This window comes from Lates calcarifer, linkage group LG12 (assembly GCF_001640805.2).
Source record: "Lates calcarifer isolate ASB-BC8 linkage group LG12, TLL_Latcal_v3, whole genome shotgun sequence".
In the NCBI taxonomy this organism is placed as follows: Eukaryota; Metazoa; Chordata; class Actinopteri; family Centropomidae; genus Lates; species Lates calcarifer.
In genome coordinates this window covers 22,641,323-22,665,153 of record NC_066844.1, presented here as the reverse complement: position 1 = coordinate 22,665,153, position 23,831 = coordinate 22,641,323, and the positions used below count along the sequence as shown (strand labels likewise).

The 23,831-nt window shown below is 40.9% G+C and overlaps 1 protein-coding gene across 3 annotated transcripts in view; it reads left to right on the top strand.

The window, feature by feature from the left end:
- srgap3 (SLIT-ROBO Rho GTPase activating protein 3) overlaps positions 1 to 23,831 on the top strand; it is a 73,869-nt gene that overhangs the window by 12,571 nt on the left and 37,467 nt on the right. The window contains exons 1-3 of one of the 3 annotated variants that reach the window (XM_018681323.2): positions 332 to 453; positions 5,957 to 6,123; positions 20,875 to 21,070. In XM_018681323.2, coding sequence (XP_018536839.1) covers positions 6,060 to 6,123; positions 20,875 to 21,070 — 260 coding nt within the window. In that variant the 5' untranslated portion in view covers positions 332 to 453; positions 5,957 to 6,059. Of the gene's footprint in view, positions 1 to 331; positions 454 to 5,518; positions 6,124 to 20,874; positions 21,071 to 23,831 lie in introns of those variants that run through there. The other 2 variants (XM_018681322.2, XM_051074667.1) reach the window with 2 other exon arrangements.

Below are 23,831 nucleotides of genomic sequence, written 5' to 3'. Positions count from 1 at the left end.
AGGCAAATTGAGAAACTGTACAGGTGCCCTTAGAGGCCCCAGTTTTAATCCATATCGTTTGGATATGAATACATTTATAGATGAAAGATTTGTACCAGTTGAGGCGCAAGTTGAAGTTGATTAAATGATTGCCATAGTGGTTTCATAAAAGTTTTGATTTTATTCTGAAAGCCAGAGGACCGGACAGGAAATGTAACCGTTGCCAACTGGGATCATCTTGATCATGGATGTGCAGCGTTTTCATTCATTTCCACTGGCTCCCACTTCCTGGTACATCTTTACCATAAATGAACGGCAGAGGGCGCCATGATATCATTTTTAAAAAATCTTAGTGGGATAAAAATCTTAGTGGAACAAAACCACCCAACCCAACATCACCTAGCATGTCAACAACAAACAACAGAGAGCGAGAGACAGAGAGGGAGAAGATGGCTCTTGTCGCAGAGAAAAAAGGTAAAAAGATAAAGGGAGGCAGAGCACATTCTCTCTCTCAAATACCATTCAGTCTCATACATAGTGTAACCCACGCTGTTTGTATTTTTATGGATTCATCATGTCACACTATAAAGTCACATATATCCAGTGTTAGGCTTTGTAGTGGCTTCCATGTAGCATAGCTTCATGCACTGCCACAGATTTTTAAAATGCTAATAATCAGTCTCCCTCATGGAGATTTCCAGCAGTCTTACACAAAACAAAAAATCCTTTAAAGTCACCTATGATCTCATGTCACCATTTATCATTTGTGATTAATGAAGTTTATATAGAGAGTGGTGATTAGACCAACCGTCTTCTCCTCTATGCCACATTTCCTTGTGTGATTAATTGATCCTCCATGCGGTGGAAGTAACAGCTTTAAATTCATGTGAGTGCTAAAGATAATTCTCCTGTGGAGACACCTGTGGAATAAAATTAAGAGCAGTTCTGTTTATTCTCAGTAGTTTTCTTATTAATGGTGATGATCTCTAGTTTGTACGGCTAGCAATTAATCATGATTACAAGAGGGTATTCATTTTTTAAAAGGTTTTTTTCTGATGGACTTCCTTAGACAGAATAAACACTCATATCATAGCTTCTTTCACGTCTCTCCACATTGCACACAGTGTTAATTGAAAATGTTTTGTTTTTCAAGTCAACCTCATTCTTTCCAACTGATTAGTAAGTGTGAAGTCTGAGAGACGAGGGGTGGGGGGGGGAGTGTTCATGTGAGGAATAGAAAAGTCCTGCACAACAGATGGCCAGTGTTGGAGTACAGTCAGACTCTCCAGAAAAACTTAATGATCTTATAAACACATTAGGCAACTGTTTGCATAATGCAAGGTTTTTTTTCCCTCTGCAAAGAGAATAAGCAAAGAGCAGCCGACAGTGAAAAGAAACTAGAAAGTTGAAACCTACTGCAGCTCCAGGTTCGCTGCAGATCAAACAGACGCAACCACAGTCCTCTTTGACGTGTGTGTAATTCAGGAGTTATCCATGTAACAAAAGTAGACCTGATGCTTCCATCCTCAAATGTAACCCAACCTCAGTTGCAATAACATGCAATGTGGAGAAAAGACAGGCATGCAAGCATGAGAGGGAATATCCTCAAAGCAGTCAGGTATGATAAATCCTGTGGGATTTTACCCCAGTGTTGAGAGGATCTTTCTCTTGGTGCAGTATTACTTGTTAAGATAGAAGTGGCAGTTACAGCGATATGAGTCTACATCTTAGAGAGGATTATACACAGCATACTGTACTAAGGAGCCATCACTCCTCAGCATCCTGATGATTGGTTGATGACAGTGTAAATCTGCATCATGGAATAAGTATGAAAGACTACAGCAGAGGTTGTCAATGGGTTTGCAGGTGATCGTATTGCATTGGAATCAGTTCTAACAACAAACAGAAGTCAGGCCTTTGGTTGCCTTTAACTGATGTATGTATATATATGTGTGTGTATATATATATATTTAAAATGACTTAATGGTGATGGTTGTACTTTTACACTGGGCTCAATACAGATACTGCAATGTGAGTCTGACCCATTACAAGTCTAATCTACCAATAATACAAATAAGAGGTACTGAAGGATATAAGTGGGGACTGCCACAGTTGCCACGATTGGAGCTATTGTAACTACACTCCACACTTAAGAACAATAGAGCAATCCTAACTATTGGAAATTGCATTGAAATTATATTTGATGTTCTGATCAAATTTTCAGTTTGTCATTAACGTATACTTTACATGAACTTAATGTGTAGATGTATGCACATTTTTAAAATTTGCTGTCGCTATTCATAGATTCAACTTGAATCATTATTGACAGGTAATGTCCTATGAAGCATGGTAAATGTAATGAAATGCCTTCTGAACTCAAGGTGGCAAAGAAGGTTACTAAATCAGGAAGATGTACCCTCTTTACTTGATGCATAAACATTGTTATTGTTGGAATAAATACAATGTAATCATAAAGTATGGTCCATCAAACTTTGATGTTAGTAGATGTTGAAGGCAGAAAAATCTGACTCAGCAAACCATTTACTGCAGCTAATTTCCTTAAGGATCAGCGCTGTGTATTTGGCAGCCCTGTAGATTCAAAACAGGGAAACCTGTTACATCACAGCTGAAGAGTCCCACAGGGCTGAGCTCTTTTAAATTAATGTGGTGCAATTATGAGTGAGAACCCACAAGTCCATGCAATGCAACCTGTGGATGATAAAGAAGAAGATATTAAAAAGAACTGAAGGTTTATCTGCTATCTTCTTGCCCAGACTTTTGATAATCACCCTGACACTTTAGTTGAACACCTTCACATTAAGTCTTTTTTGTCACTGTCCTGCCACCCTATTCAAGTGTTATCAAAAATATCTTTAAAAAACAAGAAATTGTGACAAATCTTTCTCTGGAACACACTAATTATAATTAGGAAACAGCAACAACAACAACAAAAACTGATGGACTTACAGATTCACTTAGATACTTTTAGCTGCAAAAAACTTTATTTGCATATACTTTATACAAATTATTTATCAGGACCTTTAGGCTAAGACTGTATCCTTGAGTGGATGGTTTGTTCACATATTGAGTATGGAGACGAGAGCAGTTTCCACTCTTGTTCTATAGAAAGAAATAGTAAAAGGATCTCACAATGGATCTTTGTGCCATAAAAACAGTGAAGTCACAGTTTCCCAGGCCTCCCCCCTGAGATGCCTGATGAGAGAGGTAGGGGTGAGCAACAGAGAGATGGTGGGAAGAATAAAGGGACTACAGAAGGTTACCTCTCCTGACTTCTCTGTGGTAAACACTAACAAAAGCAGAATCCACCCCGCTGTCAGTTGGGCCTCTGTCACAGCTGGTGTGTCACAAGTGTCTGCTCTCTCATGGCTTCACTCCTCAGACACATAGGTGACATATCTGGCCTGACACACAACTTGGATTCACCACTGGGACTGCAAAGACATAAAAGACAGCCCATTGCAGTAAGACACAGGAAAGAAGCTTTCTCTCATATCTAGCCATTAAACACATACTCAGACATAGACACACATGTACACACACACTATCAGTGCTATTTTAAATTCTTCAGGTGCTTTCATTCCTGTATAGAGGGCTGTTATGCTGTGTTCAGCAGCCAGAAAATATTCTCAGACATCAGAGCATTACTGCAGGAGGGCGTTGTAAGAGAATACCAACATTTATGTGAATGGATATTCAAGGGGAGAGAGAGAGAGGGGTGGGGGGGTGGCTGGGGTGGAGGGTCTTTCTCATCTCTGTAATTGTTCAATTAGACTCTCTAGGGTGAGTAGCTAATTGTTCCACCTCATTTGTGCAATGTAATATCTTCATATTACATTGTCTTTTAAGTTGGTGTTGCTGGCTGCAGAGTAATATCAGACTCTAGTTTACTGTAATGTGCCCCACACTGTCACACTGAATATGCTCCTCTTAGGTAGATGAGTCATTTTGTCAGCTATAATCTGAGGCTCATTCATGTCCTCACCATACTAAAACCCAGAATCATATGAAATATAATTTCAATAAAACTCTGTAATATACAGTGACATACACTCACTGTATAAGACAAAGGGTACACTGTACACTGTATTAGGGTTTATTATACACTGTATTAGGGTTTTATGATATGCGATTAATGGCATTATTAATGGCAAATACACTATATATGAGTGTTTAATAGTTTTTGTTAAACCTAAGGGCAAGTGTCGCAACTTTTGTTTACATTTGTCATAAAAATCATTTTTTACAGGTTTTTCAAATGTGGCATAATGTAGATCTAAAGTCTGTCAAAAAAAAAAAAAAACCTGCATATGTCCCTACCTGACAGCTTGAAATATGCAGTACATTGAAGCCTGTGCAGATGGAAATGAAGTTTATAGGGCCTCTACAGTATGTCAGTGTGCAGGTTTGTGCCCCCTCATTGTGAGTCAACAGCCTGTTCCCTCCTGAACTGAGGTGACAGACAACAAACCGGCTTCCCTGAACTGCTAAAAACACACCGAAGCACTGTGATGACACTATCTGTCAGGAAACACACTCTGTCCCTGTCATACAACGCTTTGGAAAGCCGCTTGCCCTCGTGATATGAATTCAAATATTCTTTTAAGGAACACATTCCCCTAACAGTGAGGGGTTTTGTATTCCTTTCCTGAAAGATTATGATAGCATTATGATCAGGGATTATTATGCATGTGTTTTAATGATATTCAGCCATATTTCACATGTTTATGATTTATTTGTGTGTTGAAATGTTTTTTTCAGATCATGTTTCATTTATTCTTGCCTCTAGGCATTTCTTTGGCTAAAGACATCTCTGATGACATTCTTGCTATCACATTCATCTCTAGTTGTCAGCATCGGCTCTGCCAAACAGAAAAGAAGGAGTGAAGTGAACAATGGATGCAACAGGGGCATGTTGTTAAGATACAATTTTCCTTTTAGGAGATAATGGTTTGTGTATACGTGCAGCCAGCACAACACTGCCTCCATGATTACACATCAAAGCATCAGCGGTGGTGGTGATGGTGCTGGTGTGTCATGCCTGAGCACATTTAACCACAAGGCTTCTTCTCACTTTCACATGATCTCTGTTCTGTGTGTGTGTGTATGTGAGGAGCAGCATGTCAGAGATTATCCCTCACAACCTTCTGCTGAGATGTGCCATATCTCCTAAACAGTAGCCAGGGTGAAAAGTAAGGCAGAGATGAAAGTGTGAGGTTTCCATGGCAATAGAGTCTGAAGAGGGGGGATAATTATTAGTGCTATGTATTTTTAACCCATTGAATATGATTGTTATCAAAACGTAAGCAGCAGGCCATATAGTCAGTTTGATGGCGATGATGTTGTTGATGATGATGATGATCTGTGTGGGTACCAAAGTATGAGTATTGCATGCAAAATGTGATCAGACAGGCTGTCTATATATATTTAAATTACATTAATCACGTGTGTGTGTGTGTGTGTGTGTGTGTGTGTGTGTTGAGGGGGAAAAGACGGGGAAGGCGGGGTGGTGGTGACAATGTGAGGAGGCTCACGTGACAGTCTCTTAAATTCCTGTTTCCCTGCAGCGCAATTTGTCAGAGTACGAATGGTGTCCGCCTGCCTTAGCGCCCGACCGCATGTCTGCTCTTTTCGGGCACAGAAAGGTACAAGGACTCGACTGCTTGAAACCCTTCAAGCGACGCTCTCCCCTCTTCATCATGTTGTTGTTATTATAGATTCGGAGCTCGCTTGTGTCTTTTGTTTTTTCCCCCTTCTTTGAGTTGACTGGTATCAGGAGGAGGACTCGGGGCTTCTGCCAGAGAGAAAAACCCCCTTGCAGAAAACAGAGAAGAATGCAACACTGGACCGCTGTTTAAGTGTTGTTTCTGCACTGATTTCCACGATAAGGTTATTTAAACGAAACCTTAAAGCTTTTGTTCACCCTCCCCTCCCTCTCTCTCCAATGCACGGCCACTAGAAAAGAAAGAAGAGAGCGCTGCAACGTTGCAAGTCGGGGATCATCACCAAAGACCCAGGAGCGTCCTCGACTTACGGGCTCTTACCCTAAAAGCAGAGGAACCATGTCATCTACGAAATTCAAGAAGGATAAGGAGATCATAGCGGACTATGAGACCCAAGTGAAAGGTGCGGTGTGTGTCTGATGTGTGTGTCCGCTCTGAGTGCATTGTGTCTCTGCTGAGTCTGTCTGTCGACTGACCAAAACAGCCAGTTTGACTCCTGCATGTTTTTGCTTTTGTTTTTATGCTTGTAAATACAATGCTTCCCATTCTCTGCATGATACGCCTATTATATAGTGTTAAAACATACAGCACTGCCAGACCTTCCCATGACAGGTAAACCGTGACAGTCAATCCAATGACAAGAGCATCAGAGTGCTCAGAGAGAGAACCCCGGTTTTTATGCTCACGAATTTCCCCTCTCTCTTCTCTCTCTCGTGTGCAAAAGGTTTCTTTCATTAATTCACTAACAGCCAGAGGGATTTCTGTGTGCTGAATGTTGATTTGTCATAATGTGGTTACAGGATCCTGGTCCTGCACAGCTTTTGTTGCTGGGTAAAATGATCCCTGTGTTGAAATCAGTGCAGGATGGAGGAATATGTGGTATTATTACTATGGCACCTCATTCTTTCACATCTGAGGGGCCTGCTTTGTGGCCTACAGTGCTCAGTGTGGTTTGAGATGTTGAACAAATATTTGGGAGCAGATTTAGTGCATGCTGTGTAGCTGCTGTGTATCAAATACACATTCATTTTCAGTATCCAGTATCTTATAACGGCCTTATGTTGACAAGGTGGTTTCAGCTTTAATCCACAGACCTGATCACACTCTGCTCACGTCCTGTCTTTGATTCATTACTGCTTTCTCTCACTGCTCTCATCTGGCAACATGGATAAAATGCTCTGTGGCTTAATGTCACCATTGACTCCTTTTCCACACACGTTACAGGTAGAGGACACAGCTCTTTATTTCAGAGTCACAATTTTCTCACATCTAGCAGTATGTCTAAAAAAAGTCTGGCTTTTGGATGATCAGTGGATTTGTTGCTTGCTGGGATACAAGATGTTGACATATACTCATACTTCATCCAATTATACCACTACCTGTCTGCGTAATGATGATCTGTGGTGATAACTGATTAAATAGAAAGTAGAAATAAGAGAGTGGATGATAAGTGGGAAATAATATATCCCAAGTTCAGGCAGGCAGCTATTAAAGGATGACCGAGGACACACAGGCCACCCAAATAAACCATCGCAGCGTTCTTAAAGTGATGGTTTGTTCTGCTGTGTAGTGTAAAAATGAGGGGGTGTATTGTACACACAAACAGAGAGTGCGCTGCTTGTGAGGAGACATTTCCCTAAGTGGAGTTGGGGTATAGTTTCAAGATCTATTACTGGCATTCTCTTTCTCAGTGGTTTCACTGATATTATGTTTTCGCTGATCGCCCCCTTCTCCGAGCCATGTACGAGTCTGGACCTTATATATGCTCGGAGTGTGAGGAGTTTGTGGGATTGATGTACGGACACATTTCCTCTTTGTGTGGAAAATGTATCAGCTGATTGATTTTTACCTACCAGAATTTCTATAACGCTGCCTTTGTCTTGTGTATGCAGACATGTCTTGTTCCTACCACATCAATACCCATCTTATTTTCCTGCTTTCCACTTTACCCCAGGCCATTTATTTGGTAATTCAGACATAAATTATTTAGTTTAGATCCAACTGTGTCAAGGGAGAATAGCTCTTGTTTCATAGATCCAGGATCTGTCTGCTGCCTCCTTTGCTGTAGACAGGGGCCCTTGAACTGCGTGTGGAGGAAGCATCTTAATTTATGGAGAATGCTGCTCGTTTCTCATCCACAGCTGCTGGGTCGTGTAGCCTACAGACACGGAGGGCTCCACACCACACAACAATGGCAGTGTTATGAGTTGAACCAGGCAGTGAGCGAACCGTAATGAAATTCAGTTTGGAAATTACACCTGTCTTCTTCTGAGTTATTGCTTTATGGTTAATGTGTACATGGCAGAAGGGGCCAGATCATCAGTGTGTCATTGATTGGGTCATAACAAGATCACGCGGTTGCTTTATTATGTATGAGGGCTAATTGATGGAGGACAGAAAAAAAATCACTTGGTTTCACCAGTAGTTTAACAACAAAGAAAACTGAGTTTGTTTAAATGCTATGGCTGCAGGTGTGAAAGCCTCTACTAACATAAAATTGAATTCCTCTGTTACAGGGCAAACAGCTCTGCTAAAATCTTCACCCCCTGCCATTAATGAATTCTTGGCAACCCTAGAGGCTGGCTGCCAAAGCCGTGGTCTCTGAAGGACCCCAGGAGATGGTGTTCACTTTATTCAGGCCGTTCAGCTGGCAGATCTTGCATTAGCATGTCAATAGAGAGGGTTCATACTCTGAACAGAGAGAGACTGACTGAGGAGCTTGGACTCTGCTTTGTAGCTAACCACCGTGCGGTTACTGGTCCGCAGCTCTCGCCTCCCTCTGTTTGCCAGTTTTGTAGGAGGCCTGTGAAGTGTTGCTCTCAGGCTCAACCACCAGCACCTGTTTGACATTTACAACAGAAGATCAGAGAGGCCAAAATATGGCTTCAGTATAAATCCATTTCCCCATCAGCAGGACAAGGCTGAACCTTTAGTCCTTACAGTACACAAAATTGCTTGCTTTAAGGATTAGACCCACAGATTGCTTTAGAGAAAGGTGATGATGATACAGTACATGCACAGGACAAGGGTTTTAAACAAAACCTGAACACTTCAATGACATTAATAAATGTCAAGACATGAGTGCACCCAGGCTACACACCATTGTCTTCAGAATGGCTTCATTTTTTATTAAATTGGTCTTGTGTTGACATTTTTTTGCTGTACCATACTTTTGCTTATGAGACAGCAGGTTCTGTTGGCTGGCTTCCTAGAATCTCCCCTCTGCAATGAATCACTGATTCATTGTACTTGGAGTGCAGCACAGTTTTACCCCATGCTCATTTTCTGGCATGCTGGACCCTTAGTAATGGTATTTTTCCCACAGTATTTTGCAAATAACGTTCAGCGTAATGAGAGCTTTAATTTCTTGGCTCAGTTGGATAGCTTCTGTTCGAAGCTGCATGCACAACTTAGTTTTTGTTTGAAGCATTTTATTGTGATTTTTACATATGGCCTGCAATGGCTGTCATTTCTGAGGTGTAACTGTTGTCGCATTCGGGCATAGCACCAGCCGTTATCCACTCTGACACCTCTGCACCTACATGGAGACACACATGTAAATGAATTGTGTTGGTGAGAGGAGGTCCAGTTTTGATGTGATGAAAATTACACAAGACTGGAGGTGTCGTCGTTTGTTTTTCCTCTAGGCTGCAATCAACCGCTCTGATCAGTGGAGATTAATGCAGGCAACTGCTCATAGAAAATTTTCAGTATGTCCTCCAGATGCACATATCAATGTTCACACTTTCCAACCACACACACACATAAACACTTGAGGTGATACTGAAAGGGAAGCAGGGTTTTTACACCCTTAGTTTCAGGTTTCTGTTTTTTTATTCGTTGCTAGTCTCTACCGGTTCTTTTCTGCCAGACCAAATGCAAACAAGCTTAACCTCTCTGGCAACCCTAATATAACTCTGCAAGTAATTTGATCAACACACATGTACACCTATCAGCTAAAACATTATAATCCGTAAGAGGTTTTAATGTTGTGGCCGATCAATGTGTATTTCTAAACTAGGTGGAGGAGGTACATCCATTTCACAGGACTCTTATTTTACAGCAGAGTTCAAACTTAGGTGCCTGATTCACAATTGAAAGGCAAAGGCAAGTTTTAAGTGATCATATACCATGTTAAGTTAAATTATTAAGTGGTATTGTTTTATATTCTTTGCAGCTTTATAATATACAGTACATATTAATCATCTGTTTGTGGTATGTTTGGTAATATAAAGTCTGATCTAAGCAAATGCCCGGTGTGGTCACAACCAACTCTGCTCATCTCTTACATAACACTCAAGTGTTGTCGGTTTAGTTAAATGTTGATGAGCATTATGTGAGACACTAGGTGTGTCTCGGTTTGTTGTTGCTCCAGGCTACAGTCTGCTTCCCTGCTGAGGGAGTTAAATGCTGAAAACTGTTCATGGCTTCATGGTGTTTGTTAACAGAGCAGCAGTGATGACTGAATAAAGCCTGTGGTCTCTTTGCGCTCTGAAATACCTACAGCTTCTGATGCCAACTCGGGTGTATTGCTGATACTGACTGTGTTGCTCAGTTTTGCTGGAAATATGTCTGAAGATCAGAGCCCGTTACCGTCATGGTGTTGTTTGGTTAGTTACCTGTTAATACCCTGCTGGGCAGCATGAAGCTGGCTGTGCAGAAACTGACATGTTGGGAGTTGAAGAAATGGTCACGCTGACTCACCAGCTGAGGATCCTCCAGCTGCCAGCTTGTTTGGCAAACTTGCTGCTGACTGAGAGAACATTTGCAAAGAAAAATATCCACTTGCTATTAAGGCAGAATAATCTTTAGTGGGACAGCTTGTTTGTTCTGCGGTCCAAACAGTTCTGGGTTGCATTCAAGGTTTTTTTTGTGTCTGTGTGGAGTGGCAGTGAGTAGTCAGACAAACAGGCAGTCCAACTAAGCTCTGTTGCTGCTATCTCCATTAAGATTGCACAATTTCTTATTACTAATATACATGAATCAAAATTGGACATATTATTGGACATATATATATTTGTGCTTCTGCCAAGAGTCAGATGAGAAGAATTCCACTGTCACACTCTGTGTGCTAAGTTTGAAGTTACCTCCAGCAATTGGCTAACTTAGCTTAGCAGAAAGACTGGAGATAGGGGGAAATGGCTAGCTTGGCTTTGTCTAAACTCAACAAAATTCACCCAAGCTACACAGAAATCAAGTGAGAAAACAAGAGGATAATTCATAATTTTATTGGGATTTATGTGCTGAACTATTTCCTGCTAGCGGTTTCCCCCTTTTCCGGTCTTAATGCTAAGCTGAATCAGCTGGTTGCTGGCAGTGTCTTGATACCTGGATCTTCTTTTCTAACTCTTAGCAAGCAAGAGATTGTCCTCTTGTAGAAAACACCTGCAGCGGTCGTCTATGCAAGCAGCTTATTGTGACCAATTTTATTGTTAGGTGACCTCTAGTGGTTGTAGTAATTATGACAGGAGCAAAGGAGGAAATTTAGTGGCACAGCATATATGACAAAGTCCACATTAGAAGGAGGGATGAGTTCATAAAACACTGGACTTTGACTCGGGAGATCAGTTTGTGTCCTGTTTGGAACCACTGTTGTTGTTGTTTCATAAGCTTAACCACGTGTTTATTATTCTAACCATGATGACGATGGTCTGGTGGTCATTGGTCGGTGGTTGGAGGACTTGTGGGGAAAGCAAATAACTGTGTTTTCCAATATGTCAAGTGATTCCTTTAACTATTTCTGTACCATATGAGATTTAATTTAAAGATACTTGAGATGAAAGCATGTATTTGTCATGTCAATGACAGTACAAGACTGAATTTCTACACTGTTTCCAGTCTTTATTTGTGTCCATTATAGTTGTATAATGTTAGGAAAACCAACAAGAACAACCGTCTTCAACCCTTCAGAAAACTATATATTCATGACATACTGATTTATCATACTGATCAATGTCACCATAAAGTACTTTTTCCTCAGAGTTCTCTTAACTTTGCAGACTCTGGTCTCATCTCTGTAAACTCAGTATGATGAATGCAGCTGCCACATGATAAATCAAGAGTTTGTTCTGTCCGATCCACAAGGATTCAAGAGATAATCATCCTTTCATGAAATGGCTGATCTGCCAGGCGTAGATTATCAGTTAACACAGTCTATAGTTTTTTGGTTCGTGTGCTGGCATTGATGAAGTAGACAAAAGTCCATTTAAACAGAAAAACAGTTTCATTTTCTTGGATATGGTGGTGCCAGTCAGTTATTTGGTGCTAGTCAGTGCATGATTTCACTTCTCATTTCATTCAGTTGTTTATGCTGAAAGAATTTTAATCAGCACTGTCTGGAGAAGTGTAGCTTACAACACCATGATTGTATTACAAGTTCAGTAATGCACTCCTGTTTGCTGGGGGACTAAAACCTAGTTACAAGGCTGTTAAACTTAAATTTAATTTTGAAAAAAGAGTGGGTGATCTGACACGTGAAACCTGCTCATTAAATGCCAGGCTGTATCTTTTCTCTGTCTTTTATCAGTCATCATTGTAATTTATTGTAAATTAGAAGATTCTTAACTCTTGTACATGGACCTTTATCAAACTGTATTATGATATACAAGAATGATCTTGTCTTGTGCAATCGAAAGTTCTTTCTAATTCAAAAAACTGTACTAGCTTAGTTCCTGTGTGAAAACCATTTAAACCCTGAGACTGAGCGTGTTTGGATTCAGTCTTAAGTTTCTTTATAACATGGTTTTGTAGGTAAATAGAAAAACCTTCTTGATAAATCTGAAACTGTGACAGGTCTTATAGTAGATTCAGAAGACTTTCAGTGTGTTTTTTTGCAACAATTTTAAACAGTTGTTAACCTTAAGGAAAACTGTAGAATGTAAAAATGTAAAATTAGGGAATGGTAGTTCAGTTTCCCTCCTTATTGCAAACATTTTTTTTCTTTTTTAACCAACATAGATAACTAAAAGAGCAAATGTTATCCTTAGAAAATTGAGAAATTAAAAGTGACAGGAGTAATTTCGCAATTATTTTGTTTTATTGCACAACAGGTATCCATGGTGATGTGCACCAATAGTTGATAAAAGCAAGAAGAAAGTCTGATTAAAGGCAGAACTTCCTGCTGAGAGGAAGTAACCACTGGAAACAGAAAAACAGGGCAGTAGTGCAAAAATAACAAGAGTGAGCAACAAGAGTTTGAAAAAGTCGCTATTTGACAAAGTAATTGGTTAGGTTCTTACAGTGTAGGCTAGGGACCTGCTAGATTAACTTTATTATGTACCAGTGAAGCACATGTCCCACAATGGACTTTAGATAATTAAAGAGTGTTCCTCTTTGCAGCTTACAAATCCCTCTCATCCACCAGTGATGGTAGAAATAGCACCATATGTGGCACAGGCTCAATAGTTATTACGAGCACAAAACTGTGGTATTTTGTAATATGTGTGCTAATTAACTGTTTACTGTAGGGCCGCAACTAACGATTAAGTATCGACAAATCTGACTAAGTGCATCTTAAACTAGCTCGTTTTGTCTGAGAAACAGCAAAAAAACCCACAGATATTCAGTCTACTGTCACCTGAGGCAAAGAAAAGTCCCCAGAACAGAGAAGCTGTAACCATGTACTGTTTAGCATTTGTTTTGAATGTTAGAAAATTAGATAATTAATTGACTAATAATTTCTACTTTACAATCCACTATAACTAGTGTATGTTGTCTGTAGAATGTGCACCAAAATAACTCCGCTTTAATCTGAAATCAGCAGGCAATAGGGGGCTCCTTTGGTTTTGACTCACCAGAGGGTCTCACTTACGGTGACATGTCTTTCCTTTCTCTCTTTCAACTGAACGCTGCTCTCAGTTTCACCTCCTTTGACGCAGTGAAAAGCTGCACTTGTGTAGCTTTTATCCCTGTGTAACTGATCTTGCCTAAATGTAGTTGTTGTTTAAGAGGGCCACACACTCTGCTTTCATAAAAGCTAAATGTTGTTGAATGAATTGAATCATTTAAAACTTCCAGTGTCTTGGTGCATTACCATATGCAGTGGGAGTATTTTCTTTTCCTTTAATGGAGTCAGCGTTCAGGAGGAATGGTAAATTAGTTTTACTGCTTTGAGAAGCTGCTGCCGTGTGTGTGTTTACCTTATCAGCCTCACAGAAAATTATATGCCATGTCTCAGAGTATACAAGGCGCACTTGCCTCTTCACTCACTGCTGCCACCTATCCACATCCATCAGCCTCCACCTCTCCTCCAATAAGCTGCTCCCGAGGGACTGGTGCACGCCCGTGTTGCCATGGAGACACCTCTCTCAGCCTGGTCCTGCAGAGCTGGATCCTGGATACAGCAAAAGATGGACAGCTAGAGTCTGAAAGGGCGTGTTTCCGGTTGTAGCTCATGCTCGTGGTTTCCTGAAGCATCGTGTATGACGTGCTGACGAGCTGACGATATGGGCTCCAGAGAGGAAATCAATGTGAGAGAGCGATGAGGAAGTCTGGGATGATTTTCCTCTCCTTTCACTGGGAAGCAGAGAGACTGTTGAATGTTTGTTTCATTGTCATCGTGGGTTGAGTGTTTTCCTTCAAAGTCTGTGGTTTTATTGTTTACTACAATTTGGGAAGCTTAAATTAGCAGCCTGGCTGTTTATTACCAATATCAAAGATTGTAGTCTGGATGGCAGTCGTTTTCAGGGAGGAGCGTGTTGACAAAAAGCTGCAAGTTAGAGAAAATGGTCGTCAAGACAAGCTCATTTGATGTACATTTTTACTCTCTAGACTGATTTTTAGTTTGACAGAACATCCAGCGGATAATCAGATAAACCAGCAGATAATTAGGAGTGAGGATTAAGAGTGAGGGACGACCCAGAGACTGACAGCTGACATCTTGCTGTAAGGTGCTCCATCAGCTCACCTCTGCTCAGCCATTGATTGGTCTCTGTTGTCTTATCTTTGAGTGCACGTTCTGCAGCAGTTCGGGCTAATGAGGGACCCAGGCGAGATAGAAGACAGACAGAGAAGAACCTGCGCTGACATTAGGAGCACGCCCTCATGAATCCAAAATTGCATTAATCATTAGGGGATTTAAGAAAAAAAAGGAACAGTGAAGTGGGAGGATTAGTTCAGCGACTGGAACTTGTATTATGAGACTCGTACGGGTGGGGGGGCAGAGAGAGTGAATTAAGGTCTGGATAAGGGTTGCGTTTGTCTGTGTGTCTGCTCTTAATGTGAGTTTGCTCTCTGCAGTGTAGAGCCAAGATACTGCAGAGCTGAGTTGGGGATTAGGTTAGTGAATTTGGCTCGGAGTTGCTTTTGTCTGGTGTGTGTATGTATGTGTGTCTAGATGTTTGTGTGTGCCTCTTAACGCGTGGTGATGTGAGTGCCCAAAGACTTTATTTTATAAGTGTTTAATACCTTCTGAGGCTGGTTATGATTTATAATTTGTCCACATTACACAGAGACATGTAATTCTTTCCTCCACACTCACTGCACCAATAAAAAAAAAGAAGCACAAAGTGGAATCTGTGCTTCTTATTGATTCACAGAAACTCTTAGATGTATATTAAGCATGGCTGTAATTATCTGCAGAGAAGACGTATATCACCACCAAACTCTGCTATATGTGAAGTCATATTTTAGCTTTATTATCCTGCAGTGAAATGATCCATCTCTCCTGCCCCTCCTGCTGCCCTGTGCATCCCGGCTTCCCCTGCTGCCCTCGGGATGCTCTGCAGAAAATCCCTCTCATTCACTGCACTCCAATTTTCATTGCGTCAAGGCATCACGTGGTCCTGCTAAAGAGCAAACTTGCAGTAAAATGCTGCACCAGTGGATCACCGCTGGTGTCCTGAACTGACTTCACAAGGAGGTGCAGGCTTTATTCTGCTAAGATAATCAGTAACGTCTTGATCTCAGACTATAAATATGTCCATATTGTGCTTTGAATATGAGAATGAATATGAGAATATGAGAATGTCAGTTCTTTTTAGTGTACTTTTTGTACAGTACTTTTTTGTTTCTGAGGTTGGTGGCAATGTTTTGCACTGAGCTGCATTTTGGCTGGGGGAAGCAACAAATAAAACATTACATAGGAACTCCACACCCACACCACACCTGCTACATCATCTGTGCCTTCCATTTTTTTGATAAAATATAGCACGCTGCCTCTGTTTCAGTCTTCATATATGACCCTGTTAAGCTTCCAAGCAGGCACGTATGTTGGTTTGTGTGCAGGTTTTCTGCACTGCCATTGGTCAGAATCACTTTAATTGTTCACTCTGTTCAATCAAAATTATCACCTCACCACTCTGAAGCCAGTCCTGACTAGTGGGAGAGCAAAAAATGGACTCTGTATGTTGCAAAAGTGTGCACACCAAGCCCATATACAGTATATACAAAAAGAATAAAATAAATGATGAATAAACTTTGTTGAATGTTGCAAACATCCTGAAATCAGAACATGATTCATATAGGCTCAGTGAATTTTGATAAATGGCAAAACGGTGCATCAGTGATCAGCCATTAAATTGTGTGGGGAGCCAACAGGAAGTCAGCCTGCCCAACCAGAGGAAGTTACAAATGCAGATGCTATCAAACAGCTCGGCCAGAGAAGGACTGTACGTGTACCCTATGGGCCCAAAAAATGCAAACACTTGTGGATGCTTAAAATCGTTTTGCCATAAGTGTTTTGTACCTACTTCTCCTAATACATCTGTAGTGTAAAGCAATGCACTGTCTGCTAACAAGCTCGACAGGGGTACGCATGAATCAACATGGAAGCTGTCATTTCATGCATAGAAGATTGTGGGTGTAATGCATCCCCACCAGATTCATTCAACCTAAACCTTAATTTAATTTCTCTACACCAGCTGCAGTCATTGCCAGACACATCACCATACTTAATGCTATAATGCAGCTGCCAGTACAGGACTTTGTCTGTATAGGTCAAAGTTCAGGGATCTCCAACATCCTACTATTGTTTTCAGAGGTTTTCCTGTTCTGTTAGGAGACAAGTGTCCACTGTGCTTTCAATTCCTGTCCCTAAACGGTGCAGGAGAGATACTATTGTAGAGCAGGTGTCCAGTGGAAGGGGTAATGATGATGTATGGACTTGAGGTCATGAATGTAAAGTATCTGTGATGAATATTAACTGTCATATATACAGTATGTCATAATGAAGCTGCAGTAATGAACCTGTCTATATTTTAAAGGATGGATTGTTCGCCTCATTCTACAGATACATATGCACATATGCAGATTCTCCCCTGTCCCAACATACTTTCGGTTTAATGAACTGTTGTTATGAATAGATTGCATTTTAATAGATATGGACTAGATCACAGTTGTCTGGAGATGACTCCAGATCAAAAGGGGAAAAAAGCTTTTGATTCCAGTAGATCTGAGAGGTGTAATATGACTTCTTCATTACTGGATTAATGCAGCTTTTGGGATTTATTTTTGCTTTTGCTAAACATCATTAGGGTTTAGAAGGGAATGTAGTGGACTAAATTATAGTCCATATATCAAACAGTTCAGCAGCAGTGTTTATTAATTGGAAAAAAGTAAGCAAACGAAAAACAGTGTTTGTATAATACAGACAGGTTGTATATACAGTATTATAGTAAGGAGTAAGAAAAGGTTCAAATTGGACTCAATGACACAAGAAAAAAAATCTATTTTGATGGCAATGGTTTCTGGTCATTCAGTTATGGGCTGTTATAAGGCTTTAAATGACAAATGTATCCTTCAAACAAATAATTTCAGCCCTTATTTGTATGAGTTTGACCATTTCACATTTCACCTGCCACAGTCTCACCCCCCCCCCCCCCCCCCCCCCCCCCCCCCCTTTCTCCATCAGCCTTTTTGTCTGAAGATAACTGCCCCTCCTTCTTTTAAAAAAAGCAGATGGCTCCATCTCTAAATAGAAGCACAGAGAGGCAACACACAGTAGGTCTGCCACAGATAATAACTGCATGCTTCATCAGGCATCAACATTAAAGGTTTAACTTGCCCACTTTGAATTAGAAGAGTTGTGCTTTTGGTTAGGTTGCCCAAACAATCCCACCTGTGCTGGGAGTACTTGCCTACCCTCAAATCCACTAACAGTGTAATCAGAAGCACTGTTTGAAATGCTAATTTTCTTCTCAAATTGAAGGTCAACAACTTCAAATGAGCACATGTTTTAATACAACGAATGCTTTGCTTTTGAACAACAAGCCATGCTAATAGTTAAATAGTTCAACTAACGGCCAAAAGTCCTTTTTTTCATCTCATAAATCAGTGATGGTAATTCATTTTCCAAAACATTGCATATGTAATTTTATTAAGAAGCCTCATTTGGAAAAGAACGCTTTGTTTATGCTCAGTGACATTCTGGCTGCAACAAATTTCAACACATTTGAAACCAGGGAAACCAGAGGCAGATAGGCTGAAAGTGGGGCATCCATGTATCCATGTCTGTCTGTTCAAAGAATTGTATGGGGGGTGGGTGTGTTTCAAGAAGCATTTATACTGAGGTTATATATTATACAGATAGTATAGGAGGATTGTATTAAACATTTATCTTTTTAACAGCTTTAACAGCACTTGGTCTGTTGGTGGTTTCAACCAGTAATCATTCTTGACAGCAGGAAAGGCATGTTTTTTGCCAAACTACTCACTGAGTGTTTTATCTATGATATAAGCACTGCTCTTTTTATTTCTTTACTTGGTAGCAAATCAGAGCAGACACCAATTATGGATATCAGAGGGGTTTCCTTATGTAAGGAGTGAAATAATAGAGTACAGGACTTGTTTTGGTGGTGTTCAAATAGATAAACAGTCGTCTCAACTTTTACTGCAGGCCTACATTCACAGCATTCCAAGAACCACAGAGGGGTCCCTCACTTTGAATAAACCACAGCGAATGAAGCCACTCAAAGAGCTGGGAATACTTAGGGAATAATTCTCCAATTGCTCATGGTTTCTCGGAGGGAAGGGCACACACCACTTTGGAGTGTGTGACCTATTTTTCCAAACTCATCTGTCAAATGCAGAGCTGCAGCTGGTGGTTCAGAGTTCCCGTTTTGTAAAAGAGTGTTTTTAAAAGTCCTCCCTGTCACTCATGCACATTGGGTGTCACATTTTCCTGGGGCATTTCTCTTTGGCTCGCCTGCTTTGGCTCTATTTTTCTCTGTAAAAGGAGAAAAAAAAATACTGAGCGACAGAAAAAAAAAACATTGCAAACACTGAACGTAGCTGCATGTCTGTAAAGGCAAGACATTCTTGACAGGACTGATGTAGCAAAGCGGTGTCTCTCCCTGGGCTCCTGGGTTAGAGCTCGTACTAAAAACTGAGCTTTAAGCCCTTAGTGCTTTGAGGCAGAGCGAGGCCCCTTGGATAAAGAGGAGGGTTGGGACAATGGTTAACCACAGAGTGAAGCATGCCGCTCCAGGCTGAGACCAGGCGGCACGACATCACAGAGAGAGAAAAGGCTCCCCTGTGCAACATTACTGCTTCTCCTGGCAGACGGGGCTTGCATATATATCCATGAGGAGGGCTTGGGTGACCAAATTACACCCTCAGCAGCATAGAAACACAGTCTGTGTCAGTGCTGTGGTTTCACCATTCAGTCAGCAGTTCATCTGCCTGCAGTGTTACCCAGAGCCATGGGTCAGATATGTGTAAAATCCATCCGCAGTCCTTATTTTTTAGGGTTAGAACTTGCAGTGACTCATCTTGTAATAAAAGGATGTTGCAACATGCAGTGACTTACATTTAGGAAGTTAATTTTTCCATTGCTGCTGTCAAGTGCATTTCCATGCAGACCATTTGAAAACAAATAAACACAAGACATTTTGAGTGGAGGAAAAGCTTAAATGAACTGGCTACATCAGAAATGGTACATAATGTGTCGCATTCCGTGCTCCTATGGGAACTTACTGCTTGAAATAATGGAATTAAATATTTTTAAAAGAAATCTACAAAACATTTGCCTTTGCTGTACAGGTTCATTTGAAGGAATTCCTAAAGACTACAAGAAAATATACAAGCACAGAGATGAAACTACAGCTAGCTGTGCACTGATCTCAAATTCCTGTCATTAAATTCCAATGCTCAACTTGACTCAGGAACTGCACTGAGGGAAACTGTGTTTTTATGTGACAGCAAGGAGTCTTTAATGTGAGTTGTTAAAAAAAAAACATTTGGGTTTCTAATAAAAGATGCTCATTAGTTCAGGAGGTTTCCTTCCTTTTTGAGAAGTGACACCACTGATCCTGTTTACTGTAGCTCCTTCCCATCAGGTTGTGTTTTTGTTCTTGCAGAATAGGCCTTTCTCTGTTCCTGAGTCGAGGCATCATTGCTGCTGATGACAGCACTACAAAGAGGAATTGGGTTTCTCTCGTGGGTTCCCACTGGCATGAAGGGTCTGTAGTCTGCCTGGCAGCATCAGATTCTTCTTAAGCAGAGATGTTACTCTGCTGCTTGCTCCGAGAAGGGGAGTGCGTTAGCTTCTTGTGATTAAATCGGTTTGATCTTGCTGTACGTCCACAGTGTAGACACTTATGAGAGGTCATTTTACTGGCTTGGCATGGAGCCTAACTGGTTGTTCTTGCTCTCAGCTTGGGGCTTTATGCTTCTGAGGTCTCTTTTTTTCCATTTGTGTTTCTTGTACTGACTCATCAATTGCCGTAAATATATTTTCTTCAGTCAATCAACCAGCAGTAACCTTTGACTGAAAAAAAAAAACAGATATTCTTTGTAACCCCAAGCAGCAGCATTATGGGAAATGTGGCCTTAATTTTGAGGAACAACATTAACAGTGCTACTGCACAATGCAAATCTGCCTGTCATCTTAACCATAGATGATTTGTTTTGTGTAGTTTTACCAGTTTTACCACTGAGTTACCACTGAGTTTTAAAATGCTGTTCCCGTTTCAAAACCTTGTGCATAGTCCCATAAAGGGCTAATGCAAAAACCCTCTTTCAACATAATGTGAGTGTGTTGAAGACAGACACCTGAGAGATATTATTCCAACTGTCAATATTGTAACACTTTACATGATAATTCAGTGCTTTGACAAATAATTTTTGACCAGGGCATGTTATGCATTGTTGTGCATTATTGTGACAGCAGCGTAAACAGTCGACTCATGTCATTTTTGTTTGCTGTTTTGATGGACAGAGATCCGTAACCAGCTGGTGGAGCAGTTCAAGTGCTTGGAGCAGCAGTCTGAGTCTCGCATCCAGCTGCTGCAGGACCTGCAGGAGTTCTTCCGCCGCAAAGCAGAGATTGAACTGGAGTACTCCCGCAGCTTAGACAAGTTGGCCGAGAGGTTCTCCTCCAAGATCCGCAGCTCCAGAGAACATCAGCAGTTCAAGTGAGTGTCTCTCCCTGCAGATGTTGCGTGTTTGTGCGTTTGAAAGGCTATGTGTTATTGCTGCGTTTTCATATTTGCTTTCCTTCTTACTTCACATCGACTGCTTTTTGTTAGAGTTCACTTTGAATATATTTTTGTAGAGCTACTGTCTCTGTTTTCCTCTCAGTGCACACCCTGATCACAGGGATCTGTTGCCAAGTCACTTTATTCCCCTCTAAACACTTCACTGTTTATAACCTGAGTGCAAGACCCAGCCCTGCTGCTAATCACAGTGTGTTGTTTGATTACAGCGCAGAACTTTGCAACAATATACTACCATTATGTTTATGTACTGTAAGGGACTATCTATTATTACTGTCACAGTCTTTATGACATCTTCAAAGGTCAGGTGGTTCCGGCCTGGTGATGAGGATGCAGTTCATTAAAGAAGTTAAAGACTGTTGAGAGGTGGACATAACAAATTCAATGCACCCTTGGTGCTGTAATTTAGTACTTAACTTTATAGAAGAAAGCTGTGAGTGAGGCTTCATGCTACATTATGTTTTAAATTGCACCCATTATGTACAAATGTGGCAGACTTCGCACAGGCTCTGCATCAGGCAGAAATCTATGAATTGAGTCTGCATCAGTGTGAATGTGGATGTTAAATTAAAAACCATGTAATTTATCCTGAGATAGAAGCAAAAATAGAACAGCTGTCATACAGTTTAATTGGTGCTGTGTTTGCTTGATTGGAAGCTAAATAAACTTTTGTAGTGGGAGCTAGCAGCAAAAGACACATCACTGTATTATTGCAATGTTATTGACTACAGAGGACGAATAGGGATTAGTTATCATAGAGTGCTCAAAATATCTACTAGAGAATGTTTTGAAGAGAATCTAAAGCCAATGGCTAAAGTACAAAGGCAAAAAGGACAAACAGATCTTGCAAGTGAGGGGAACAGAGAATGTAGGAGGAAGGTCATTTAATGTCATCGGATCTAAATCAGCCCACCTGTAGCCTTGACCCATTTAGATTTGCAGCCCTGGAAATACTGAAATGTACGCTGGTGGAGAAAAGAGGGATCGTCTGCGCGTGAAACCACCACTAACACATTGCTATATGACTCACGCAGCGCATGAAATTAAGCTCTGCCGCTCCCAAAATCAAGCACCTCGGGCGAGCAGGCAAGCTTAGTTCAGTCTGAAAACAGGAGCACTAACCCAGCTGTGATCTGGCAGCAGATCTCAGGCGTGAATCTACACCATCGTACATGTAGCCCAACCCCAGCTCTGACTCTCGCAAATGGAAACAGCAGGAGTACATTCCAGACATTTTCAGATTTTGAATCTTATTTTAGGTTGAAATATGTAATGTGAAGAGGTCTGTCTGACTCTCAGATGCTCACTGATCTGCCAGATGACAGTTATTACTAACTTGCTCAAATGTAAACAGACAAACAAACAAATGAACACCCCGTTGTTTACATCTCCATGGTGTATTCAGTTAATACGGTAAATGCCAATACAGTTAATATTTTAGTATAAAAGTGTAATCTGAACTATATCATACAATACTTTCCTAATCTCATTTTGACACTGAGGACAGTGTAAGCAGGGCTCCTCTTTGTCAAACAATGGTGATACTGGCCATGTGATTCACCCCTGAAATGTCATCATCCATCCATGAGAAGTCAGTGTAGCATACTGCATGGTTCCTATATTTACACAGTTTAATTGTGGCAAAACTAGTGTTTTTAGACATGTAGACTTTTTTTTTTACAAACCTGGCTTAAAGGTTTAGGACATGACATGAATGTGACATGAAAGTGCACCACATTCCTTGGTAAATTTGTAAACAAACATACAAAGAAAAAACACTGTCAGCAAATCAACAGCACTTTTAACTAAGAAGGAAGATGTTTCGGCATACTTGACACTCCACAAGATTGCAGTCATGTATGCATACTGCATGCGTATAGTATGTATGTGTATATAGTATGTACATGTGAGTGTGTGTGCAGTGGATGAGGATTTGACTGGATAATTGAGTCCAGCTGTATTAGCGGAGGCTTGCTTCACTCTGGTGTCTAAGCTGGCTGATAGTAGACAGAACTGTGCTGCTGCTGCTGCTGCTGCTGCGACACAGCGGCTTAACCTTTGGACCGTACAGTTGATCTAATCCACACGGCGAGGGGACAGGTGTTAGAAAAAACAGCTAATCTTCAGACACATGTTCTAATAATATTACCTCTTGAACACTGCCAAGATCATGGTGGACTGAACAGCCGAGCCAAGTGTCTCAGTTGTCGCACACACACCCACACACACACACAAATATACAGTGTAGTGAATGGACAGTGGACAGGTGTGACACTTTTTACGCAGCCCCTGTATACTCTACCTGCTTCCTTTAAACTCTCAAAATATGTACTACTCATGCTTGACATGTAGAGAGGCTGTAATATTCAGTCAGAGTGAAAGTCTGTTATCTGACATTCATTCCACACTCTTTTGCGTTAGAATGAAAATAGCTGTACTTTTTTCCTGCTTGAGGGATGTACAAGTTCCATTAAATTCAAACCGACCAGTCTATCATCCAGAATAGGTTTATAAGCTTTTGGTGCAGCCACAAAGGGCTCGTAACATGGTTGCACCTTGTGCCACACGCTCCTGGTCTGAGCAGGCGGGCAACCACAAATCCTGGTAATCAGCTGTGACACGCCTTTTACTGTGCCTTTCCTCCCACTTTAGTGCAGTTAAGTTCATGGCAAGCCACCAA